We start from the raw sequence: 12,233 nt of genomic DNA on the forward strand, positions 1-12,233 counted from the left end.
ACCTCATAACTGATTATCATTTATTTTCTATCTCATTTCAAGGTCAGTAACCTCCGTTTTGACATTTCCGGGCCTGTTTCGGTTATAGTCCATCCTTTGTCATTGAATACCGCTCGCTCGTGAACCATCGTCGTCTCCTGACTTGTTTTTTTGTACTCTCATGTAAACAAATTGTCTGCTATAAATTTTCAATAAGTGGACAATCACATTTATTTAGTTAATTCATTATTTATTGCTTTTAGCAAAATTAGTCTCCAGGAATGTTTGTTTGTGTTAATGAGTGTGTGTGTGTGTGTGTGTGTGTGTGTGTGTGTGTGTGTGTGTGTGTGTGTGTGTGTGTGTGTGTGTGTGTGTGCGCGCGCGCTTATATACAGTATGTACATATTTATATATTCATATATACTGTAGATTTGTTGTTTTATATGTGTGCATTTTCTTTGTTGCTGGGAACTCATGTACAATATGAGGTCAAGGAAGCCATAAAGGCAATTATGACTGACTTTAGAAACTCGGGGGCAACCAATGAATCTCATCGATATATCATTGAGGATATAAAACAAAGGATTCTCCATGTCTCGCTATTGTGTGGAGCCCAATGCAAACTTTTTATCACGGTCTATCCTTAGCAACAATGACCTTTCTTGAAAATGAAGAGATCCGTTTCCCATGCTGTTGTGCTTGGTGTACTTCTGTTTTGAGCTGAAACATGGCCCACCAAGAGAGATACCTCCTAGAAGAGTGGGACTTTTCAAAACAGTTGCCTCCAAAGTATATTAGCCATAAACAAGGTTCAAGAATCGAAAATTCGCCAAATGACACGATTGCAGCCATTACGCAGCTAACACAACACCGTTGGGCCAACGTTGGCCCAACGGTGTTGTGTTAGCTGGGGTATGCATCACCGATTATTCAATCTTGCTTCTTTCAAAAATGATTGCATTCTGAAGAAGCCCGGGTATGGATGGTTGTCGCAGACACATGGAAGCAAACTGAGATATTGACAGACAAAGACAAAACTTGAAAAGGTTCAATATTCATAAAGGCAGCTGGTTCCATGTTGCTCAGGAAAGAGGTTCCTGGAGAGCCAAGTGCAGAGAGGAGTAAGATGCCTTCACCAAAAGGAGAGTGGACATCGACAAAGGAAATGACCACACAGCTTCTGATACTGAACCTGCCAGGAAAGAAGAAACAACAAATGTTAATGGCAATTACCTGTGCAACATATATCAGAAGTCATTCGAGAGAAGGAAAGGCATTGCCAGACACCTGTCAGACATCTTGCCGCCGAGGTGGGGTGATGCACCTACCGTTGTAACTGCATCACTTTGCTCTTGGTTTCATAACACGTGAATGCACTGACTATGCTATAGCTTTGGTTTATCGATGGATTTTCCAATGGGGTTTCCCGGCAAGGGTTTTGAGGGGTTTTACGGTTGCTGTTGAAAAGGACGAGACCCGGAACCGAACGTCTCGGATGTCTTTTCTTACATGCTAAACCATCTACCTCAGTCTGCCATGTTTTGGTAGAAATTCATCACCCCTTAGGCAGCCCTACTTCATGTTTCAAGGGTGTGTGTGTGTGTGTGTGTGTGTCAGTGTGTCATTGGTTGTTATCTCCATTTGCGGGTTTCAGGAGGTGGAAGGGAGTCCTCCCAGGACCCAAAGTATCCACCTCCTCTTCGCTAAGAAGAGGAGGTGGATACTTTGGACCACAGTTCATGGTCCAAGCTGTTCAGCTTTTTCATAGTTTTGTTCCAAGAGCTCTTTTCAGGATCGTCACCTAGCCCCGGATTGCCTCCAGTTGTAATTACCTTCGCAAAAGCGGAAGGTTATGTTTTGATCGCTGTGTATTTATTTGTATGTCTGTGTGTGTGTGTGTGTGTATGTTATTCGCATAACTCAAAAAGTATTCAACCGAATTGCATGAAATTTGGTGGGATGATTGGTTATTATACGGGACACATTTGATTAGATTTTGGGAGCAATCGGGTCAAAGGTCAAGGTCAAGGTCACGAAAAGGTCAAAATCGTATTTTTGTTGTTCTGTTCCCTACACTCCCATGCCAAGTACAGAACAGTAGCTGCGGCGAAGGTATGCGCTCTACCGAGTGCCCGTTCTAGTTCATTTGTGGTATTATTCCCGGGATGGTTTTTTTAATCTGTGAGGTTCTTGTTCATCATACATGTTGCTTCAATTATCACTGGTGCAATTTCGATGCTTTTCAGCTTCCAGAATCTCTTGACCTAATTTTTTGACCTTTGTGTGTGTGTGCGCACATGCGTATGAATGTGTGTGCGCGTGCGTGCGTATATGTGTCGTGCCTCTGGACTTTGACAAAATCCTTTTCCTTTTGGGGACATAGTTACAAATGTCTGTATCTGCTAAACGTTTGGAAAAATACATCACTGTGTGCTCGTATCATACGTGAAATAGGAAAGGGCCACTTTGAAAACAACAGCATGATGTATAATTTGTTGTTTTGGTTTTGCGTTGGAGAAACCACCAAACCCGCACACCAAAACAGTGCAGAATCATCTTACATTATAAGATTGTATGTATCATTCATGTTGGGCTTCATTATAGCCTGGTGTTGGCTTAGCGGTTAGAGTGCCGGCTTGGGATCCGAGGATCCAGGGTTCAGAATCCCTGTTGATCACTGAATTAACGTCAGGGGGGGTTGATTCAGCCTGTACATCCTTCGGAGGTCGGGAAATTGAGTACCAGTTCACTGGTAATTCCCTGTGTGTCGCAAGAGGCGACTAACAGGGTTGGCGGCAGGAAGGGCATCCGGCCATAAAACATCGCTTCAAAAAGGGGACCACGGTGCCCAAAAAAGGCCAATCCCTGCTCTGCGGGGGGAAATGGCCTCGAAAGGCGGTTGGTATTCATGTTTGGAAACATTCTCTGTATTTATTGCCATTATATTATACAGTATGTTTACAGTGAATGCACATGAGATCTGCCTTCTGGTTTAACCATAATTAGCATCACTTTGTGCCAAGATGGACTTATCACTGGCACTGTGTCAACTTTTCTTGACATGCATCCAAAATTCCTTTCGATTTTCGAACCACACAAACGATTCTCTTCGAGCACAAGCTCCAATTGTGGATGTTGTTTGTTCTGCTGCAGACGTTAGCCCACCTGGGCAGGGTGTCGACCACCGACAGGTGCAAAGGGAGCTCGGAGAGGTCACAATTCATCTTCACAATCCCGTCACTGCCAGCTCCTCCAGTGCACAGCTCTCATGGACGGTACCTCCATCTTTTATATTCTGCTCACAGAATGCAATGCCGTTCTCTGATCGCTCCCATAATTTCCTGATTGATTTTGTACTCACACACTTCTCTTCGACCGTGCACTTTTATTGCTTCATCATTTAAGCACTTTATCTGTAGAGTTGTTTTAGTTGTTTGTTTTTTTACTGACAAGGAATCTATTGAGACAATTAACTGCTTGCTTTGTAGTCATATAAAACCCTGGTGTTGGGCTAGCGGCTCGGGTGCCGGCTTAGGATCCTAGGATCCTGTGTTCGAATCCCGGTCGATCGCCGAATTAACGCCAGGGGGGTTGACTCAGCCTGTCATGCCTTCTGAGGTCGGCTAATTGAGTACCAGTTCACTGGTAATTCCCTGGTTGTCGTTAAAGGCGGCAAAAAGGGTTGGCGTCAGGAAGGGCATCCGGCCGTAAAACATTGCTTCAAAAAGGGGACCAAAAAACAACAACAACCACGGTTCCCGAAAAAGGCCAACCCCCGCTTTGCGGGGAAAAATGGCCTCTAAAGGTGGTTTTTTTTTTTGGTTTTTTTTTGTAGTCATATAACATATCCCATAATTCTTGTTTTGGATTGCTAAAATGTGTTCTCTTTGCTTCTCTTATTCTCAACATTTTCAGCAATCCTATATGCTGATTAAAATGTTGTCGTCTCTTTTTATATTCCTATTTAAATTGTGTTTCTGAACTTACCTTTGTCTTAATTTTCAGCCTTTTTGGTGTATTTTAAATTAGGAGAGCATCGGCCTGTGATTGTGGTTATAATTAGAGTTTATATGCACCTGCATGATTCAATTCCAAGTCTCTCCACTTTAACATTGCAATGGAATAAACAAGGTGCATTTAATTATTATCCATGCACCAGGGGAGGCCAAATTGAGAAAAATTATAATTTAGAAAGACAATGGAGGATGATTGGGTATTATGGGACCTACCGGCTGCGGAGGGAGGTGGGAGAGGTGGAGGGAGTGGGGGATGATGGAAATTCTGTCATATTTTCTTACATACTCAGCAAATACTGATTTATGGTCCCAAAACGTGAAGATATTCCATTCAATGAGTTAGATTTTTTTTTTTAACAAAATTTTCAGTACGTATTACGTTTACCAAACCAGGCCACTCTGAGTTAAAGGAATACTTGACTTTGTCAAAGCAAGGGTCAGTATGCTTCCCTGGATAATTCAAACGATAGATCATATCAATTTAATATTTTCAAAGGCATACTAATTGCCAGGGGAAGCAAATTAAAGATGACGTTTTGGGTGTTAGCCCTCCAGTTGCTTCCCACGGTGGTTAGTGAACCTTCATCAAACCAACAGTTGATATAACCGAACATTCACCATGTAAAACCTAAGTAACCTGTGATCTTATGGCTCTTTCAATACATTTTAAGTCTTCCTTACTTATTTCGTTATTTATTTATTTATATATATATTTTTTTTTTTTTTTTTGGTTGTCCTCTTAATTCTTTCTTACATATTTCGTTATTTATCTATTTCTTTATTAATTAAATTATTTCTTTATTTTGGTTGTCCTTTTAATTCTCCTTTACTTGTTTCGTCATTTATCTATTTATTTATTTATTTATTTTGGCTGGCCTTTTCTGTCACATTGCAATCACACCTCGTGTTTTCATCATCCAAACCCTGAGATTTCTATTTGGCCTCCCTGTCTTGACACTGTTTCTATTACATTGACCACAGGTGGACCGACAGTCACAGTTTGTGCAGGGCTATCGGGTGTTATTCCGGCCGGTTGTCGGCGGTCAGGCCGTCGGCAGCTGGCAGATCCTCGAAGTAGAATCTCCAGCCGAGAGGGGTACACTTCTTCCCAATCTGCGCAAGGGTACTGAATACGAGGTCAAAGTTCGACCATTCTTCAATGAGTTTCAAGGAATGGACAGTGCACTCAAGCATGTACATATGCCAGAGGAAGGTGAGAATAGGGTGCCCTGAGGGGCGTTATTCTTTGAGAACTTGGTTCATTATGCTGTGCTCGAAGGTGTAAACACTATACACTATGGTGCTTTGTCTACTGTATACTAATACCCTTGTTGTTCGCTTAATATAAGTACACGTTCTTCCTTGAACTTCAGATCTGATTTAAAAATATTAAACTTCAGTATAATTCTGTGTAGGTGCAGATGAGGGTACGCATTATAGGATTGAAATAGGGTTGACCAGATATAGGTGAAATTGCTTTCAATGTTGCAAATCGGTGTTTCCATTTCAGGTATAGATATTGCTATTTTGTCTCTCCAATTTATTCATCGAAGTTGTGACAACTTCCTCAAAAGCAAGCTGACAATATCTTGGTTTATTGTAGCTTATGTTCAGATGTGAAAGCTCATACTGTTTGGCAGCACCGGAAGCTGCACCTCAGGGAATAGCTGTGCTTCCAATGCAAGGAAGCAATGGCAGCATCACCATCACCTGGGACCCACCTCCGGCTGACCTGCAAAACGGCGTCATCCAAGAATACAAGGCAAGGGCAAAAGAGTGTTATAATATCGGAGGCGATCATTTGCCCTTCCAAACCTTTCACCCCAGCTTTAACATTGTCTCCATCAGGCCTGTTTCGGTTTTTGTCATCTGGATTCAGAATTAATGATAAGCAAAAATTGGGGAATTATTGAGTGATTTATTGATTTAGTTGCCACTCTAATCACACATCATGTATCCCACCCTCACCCCCCAAACCCTCCACAAACCATGCAGGTTTGGTGCTTTGGAAACGAGACCCGGTTTAATTTGAACAAGTCAGCAGCTGGAGTGACGCGTTATTTGCAACTGACGGGCCTCGTTCCTGGCGTGCCCTACCGTATCCAGGTGGCAGCTGCCACAGCCACTGGTGTGGGCCCACGGAGTGAACCGCAAAACGTGGTTTTAGGTGAGATGACGTGGGTAGTGTGAGACACATTTTGCCCCACTTTTATTGTTAATTTTAACTTTAAAGACCACTCACATTGATGAAACCAAATTGGGCTCACTCCTTTTTTTAAGTAGTTTGCAGTCTTGTTTTTCTGGTGTCCCAGCAGTAACATACCGTGGGTAACAAGCAAGCTGTAAATTGATACCTTCTTTGATTGCTTGGTTGAACATGCGTTTTTTTCAATGCTTATTTTCTTTAATTTGCAAGGATAATTACATTCCTAACTTACCAACTCACTCCCACAGCATCCATGCCATCACCCACTTTCTTCCATTCGACTCCCATGACCTCCCAACCTTCCTTCTTCAATTCTAGTGCATTAAATGCAAGGTTCTTGCTATAAAACTGCAAGTAGTTAATCTTCGACATTGTACTTTAAAAAAAAGTACTTTATTACACAGTATAACATCTCGTTGAGTACAACTTACAGACTTACGATAATCCATTTTTATTTTATGTCTTATTTTATCCCTGCTGTCACAGTGCAATGACTGCCCCAGTACTCATTAACTTTCTAGAACTTGACATTTTGATGTCATTGTAATAACCACTATTATATTATTATCAACTGTAGTCTGGCTAAAATTATAAATGGCTGCAATGATATTTTTGAAACTTTTAATGATTATGCTTCCCACTCATCGTTGATGGGAATCTTTGTAGCCACGTACCTATTACAATTAGAAGATATTTTTGAGAACCACTTTTGTCTATTTTAGTGGAACCTCCTTTTTGTTTTTATTGAGTTTATAGTGAGACAAGCAACAAGTGGAGAAAAAGCAATTAATTGGTGGCAAAAAAAATAATCAGTACCTAGATTTCGCAGGTGCATCTTGTTGTCTTTGACACGAGCAAGGCATGCAGAAAATTGGCAAAATAAATTCACAGTAGAAGCAGCCAACGTTTGTCTTAGGAATATTACAAACTAGAGCAATGCGACTGTGTGGCTAATATGCCTCCACCAAATATGTGTCGCCAATATGATGTCATAAATTTAATATTTCAACACAAATGGGTCAGAGATCATGTGCATGCAATTTCAGATTTTTAGGATAAGGCATTTGATTAAAACATTTATGGCTGGTATACCATTTTACCGATGATGTCATCATGCTTTTGTTTTGTTTTTGCATTATCATGCTTTTGTTCCCCATTGGGAGTACTTGACAATGTGCCAAGTTTCAATATTTTTCCATTCAGAAGTTTCCGAGAAATATGTTTTTTTTTTTTTTGCGTTTAATCCAAGATGGCTGCCATACCACGTGACCTATGATGCCACAATTATCAAACAAACATTGTGCATGGGTGTCGCTCCTACCCTGAAAGTTTCGTCTCAATCGGACATGTGGTTGCTGAGAAAAACGAGTTTTAGCCCGTACGGACGGACGGACGGACAACATAATGCCTCCGGCCACCTTCGGGGGCAGGGGCATAAAAAGTCTAAGATTGTGATAGTAGAAAGAGGAATCAAGAATTCTGGTTCTGGTACCAGTACTACCGACAGAAAGGAATACAGAAAAGCGATTGAGTTTCAATACTTTGGAGGTAAGGCCTCTGTGAATCAAAAATGGATGCCGAAGGAAAATCACATTTTGCAAAAGCAAGCAGATCTCTTGATGGAAAATTTTCAGAAAAAAATATAAACATTAACATCTCTATGAAGCTATGGCTGTCCAATGCAATTATCAACTCTTTGCTTTTGTAGCTGAAATATGGCAGATGTTACAATACTATGGCAAAGGAATCAGTGCTATCCACCATGCAATGCTGTTAAAGAAAAATATTTTGGAGTTTATTTACTGCTTGAACCACATGACCAATGAACCAGAAATCTACTGAAAACGTAATTAGAATTTGGAGGCTGTGGTGGTTCAGGCATGTTGTCAGGGTGTCTCAAATCCCGAGGCATGCCTGTGTACCAGCTGGTTCGAAAATAACATAGAGGGAGACAGCGAATGTCATTCAAAGGCACCATCAGGAAGGACCCTGCTGTGAAAGGCATGCCATACGAGGAAGCAAAATGGTTGGCCATGGATCAAGAAAACTAGATTGTCAACAGGCAAAGGCACATCTGATCTTATCTGGCCAACCAATCGTGTCACCTTATTGAATTAAAATTCCCTTTTAAGTCCAGAAACGAATTCAATTTCAATAAAAAAAGTAATTGGTTTTCTTATTATTTAAAGTAACTTTTATATTAGAACGAATCTTCACATGCTCCTTGAATGCACCTTATTAGAACCAGTGTCCCTGTATTTTAACATCAACACTTTAGTTAGTGATATGGAGCATTGTTCAAGGTACACACAATGTATAATATATAGCCAGTAGTGATACAGGTATACCTATACATATATATCAAAGAACGAGTTCCTAAAGGATATGTCATATGAAGAGATAGTAAACGACACAATGGATAATTTGTGTGATTTCGATTTTAATTATGGAGAATTCACTACTATCTCACATCGTCACCCAAATCCAAAACCATGATCTTTGTACTCTCGTTACCCCCACCTAAATCCCTCCTAATTTTCCAGCTATAAATTAATTAAAAAAGGAAGGAGCAGCAGTTTCTAAACTAGCTCAACTTTAAGTCAGGACATAACAACAAAGGACATTACCAATGTTGAATTTTCCCTTTCTAATGGTACAATGTAAAATATTATGGCATAGTTTCATAATATCATGTACTATGTATGCCCTATGCAGAGCGTTGGTGCTGCCGAAGCAATTACTAAGTTACAATCCTGGACGGTCACCACTGACTAAGGAAGTCTGAACAACAAAAAAAAAAAACACCTTTAGAGGCAATTTTTCCCCGCAAGTGGGGGTTGGCCTTTTTCGGAGACCGTGGTTATTGTTGTTTTTTGGTCCCCTTTTTGAAGCAATGTTTTACGGCCGGATGCCCTTCCTGCCGCCAACCCTTTTTGTCACCTTTTTACGACAAACAGGGAATTACCAGTGAACTGGTACTCAATTTGCACGACCTCGGAAGGATGACAGGCTGAGTCAACCCCCCTGGCGTTAATTCAGCGATCGACCGGGATTCGAACCTAGGATCCTAGGATCCTAAGCTGGCACCCTAGCCGCTAGCCCAACACCAGGCTTCCAGGCTTCCAGGACTTAAGGAAGTCTGAACAGTAATTTGCAATATGTTAATGGTGCTAGCAATAGCTTTCTTACTCCTCACAAAGGACACATTGGGATCTTTAATGTCTGCCAATCAATGCCAGCAAAGGGGACGCCCAGTTTAACATCCATCCGAGGGATGGCACACACATTGATGAATCACCCTGCCTGTGAAACACCAGGATGGCAGTTTATAGCTGGGTCAGGATTCAAACCCAGGCTTGACAGCTTTGAGATGAGTGTGCGTACCTCTAGGCTATCCTGTAAGCCATTGTGGTGTAGATTAAACATGCATTAAATCATGTGGGAGACATGTTTGTATTGATACAAGAATAGCAAGAATATTGGGCCTGTACATTCATTATACAGAAATATGTCGGAAATTTTGAAACCCCCTTTACAATCCCGCTGTGAACGTAGTTTACACTGACCACCGATCCCAACCCTACCCAATCCGCCCTCAAATTCCCTCCTTGTGTAGGTAGTAAAGAGATTCCCCCAAATGATGCAATAGGCAAAATGTGTCGGTGCTCATTGTCTTTATTTCTGTTTTATATCATCACTAGTAGAAAGCCCATCAAATATGACAGATTGAAAAGGTTATTCGACGATACAGCCTCGTGAGCATGCCAAAGTCTGAAGCCTCGACCTTGTGTAAGGTGTGATTATATCTTATTTATTTATTAGCCATCATATGGGCGTGAATGAACATTCGTTTTACTCTGCGTGCATTGCACAACACGTGCAGATAATTTCACCTCCCTGCACCTTGTATTTAATGTTATTTAAAAAAAGCTTCTGTACACCGCCCTTGAGGCTTGGTTTGCAAGCCACCGTCTACAATTCCAATAGAAGAGACATAATTACTCTTTTATGGAAAATGGTTTTCGAGTTTGTTTTATCCTCAAAAAGAGACCATAGTGAACACACAATCATGTTAAAATATTGGCCTTTAAAACCTACCCTTATGAAGGGGGACAGACCTGTACAAACACACAAACTGACATTGGGTTTTATATGGTAGAGGTAGGTATGATTTTTCATTACTTTTGGTTTTGATCAAAACAAATCGATTATTTTTCTTTACAGGATTGAGGCTTATGGAAGAGCAAGGTAGGACTGACAATGGGCCAAACATCAAAGGAATGAAAGAACAGGAAAAGAGGGAAGAAAGGGAAGACTATCAAGTCAAGCGAAGACAATCAATAAGACTATCAAGGAGGAGGGAAGAAAACACTGAAACTATCAAGAAAGATGGTTGGGTTAGGAAAGGTTAATGGGGTAAGGTCATGGATTAGTAATAAAGTAAAGGTTGGTAAGTAATTTAGTAAAGGTTAATTAGTAATAAAGATCATGGGTCAGAATTTGGGATGCCAATAGATGACGGTGCACTGCTTGTAGGTTGAAGCCCTGGAGGGAAGACAGACATGCCTCTCGAGTCTAGAATGTTGTTCCATAGATGGAAATTGAGGAATAAAAGACTTGAGATGTGCAGTCAGCCTGGATTTTGGAAGTTTAACCAGGAAGGGATTATTGGAAGAACACATGTGCATCTTCGAGTACATAGGGAGGGTGGAGGATTGAGAGAGCAGAGGTCATCAATATCTGAAAATAAACTGTGGAAAATAGAAACCACTGACCGACCCGCAATATTAACGCAACTGACAATGTGCTTCGGCTTTGTCATGGAAGATTACAAAAATTTCAGAGCTTTATAGTCCATGCAATTAATGAGACACAGATGTGATTCCGGGGTCCCAGCCCATAGCAGAGAGCAGTAATCCATTGAGCTATGGACAAAGTCCTTGTAGACTGTGAGTTGTTCTGATTTTCCCAGGAAAGACTTGGATTGATGGAGGATGCCGAGTCTGTGGCTGGCTTTGGAGGCCAACTTTGCTTTGTGTCTGCCCAGGAAAGGTCGTGGCTGTTAATGAGGCCTAAAAGTACAAGCTAATGAACTTCTTCCAGTGGATGCCCAAGAAAATAGATGGTTTTGCGGTGCAAAAGGGTGAGAACTGTGAGATTTTCCAGGATTGAAGCACATGCTCTATTTAGCAGACAATTGTATAATCATTTTAAAATCAGCACTTTATTGCAAGTGAGAGTATTCAGCAGAGAGATATTTGGCTAGTTCCAGGGTTTGCTAAGGCTGAGTTATGAAGAAATATGAGAAGAGAAAACGTTGTTTCCTGTGGAAAAGAGACGAAATGGCATATGGAACATGTATTTTGGTTTTGTTACACAAAGTATTGGCTCATGGAAAAGCAGGAAGGTAATTTTTTGGGGGAAGAGAAGAAATGTAAAGCACTGGGATAAAAGGTTGATGTAACAAGCAAGAAAACGAATGATGGAGGAAAAGAGGAGAGAGGAAAGGAGATGGGATCAAGGTACAAAGTAACCTGTGAGTAAGAGAGCTTGGAGAGGTGCGTATAATGAGGTGAGAAGTGGGCCCTAAGGGAGAGTAGTATTCCTTCGAGCTACAGGAAAGCTCATGTAGCCTTGTAGCCATAGGTCATGAGAAGTTGACATATGGCTAGAAAGGGCAGAGGATGTGCAGCCTGCAGCTGGCCTTGAATACATTGTCTGCTCTGCTCGTCTTTTGTGGGGGTGGTTGGGGGAGAGGAGAGGATATGGTGTGGATGGAGTTGATCGGCACACACACACAGTATTGTTAAACAATATCCATTGAAATAATTGTAATATCATAAGTACGGTATTGAAGGCATAGTCAGATTTGTGTCATGTCGTGAAATAACTTCTAGCAGAGTCATCACTTTTCACTTTCCAAGCAATGATTATGTAGCTCGGATTAGTCAATTTAGTGGAGGTAGAGTGGCTTAGATCTTCGAGGTACAGTATGTGCACTCGACTCTGAGTTGTCTAGCCTGGATTTTAAT

At 41.1% G+C, this 12,233-nt stretch overlaps 1 protein-coding gene across 9 annotated transcripts in view; it reads left to right on the forward strand.

The window, feature by feature from the left end:
• LOC137423404 (roundabout homolog 2) overlaps positions 1 to 12,233 on the forward strand; it is a 409,307-nt gene that overhangs the window by 313,739 nt on the left and 83,335 nt on the right. For all 9 annotated transcript variants that reach the window (XM_068110526.2, XM_068110534.2, XM_068110527.2 and 6 more), the window contains exons 13-16: positions 3,133 to 3,254; positions 4,977 to 5,208; positions 5,636 to 5,757; positions 5,991 to 6,162. In XM_068110526.2, coding sequence (XP_067966627.1) covers positions 3,133 to 3,254; positions 4,977 to 5,208; positions 5,636 to 5,757; positions 5,991 to 6,162 — 648 coding nt within the window. The remainder of the gene's footprint in view (positions 1 to 3,132; positions 3,255 to 4,976; positions 5,209 to 5,635; positions 5,758 to 5,990; positions 6,163 to 12,233) is intronic.

The sequence above is a fragment of the Myxine glutinosa genome, chromosome 3 (assembly GCF_964187855.1).
Source record: "Myxine glutinosa chromosome 3, kmMyxGlut1.1, whole genome shotgun sequence".
Taxonomy (NCBI): domain Eukaryota; kingdom Metazoa; phylum Chordata; class Myxini; order Myxiniformes; family Myxinidae; genus Myxine; species Myxine glutinosa.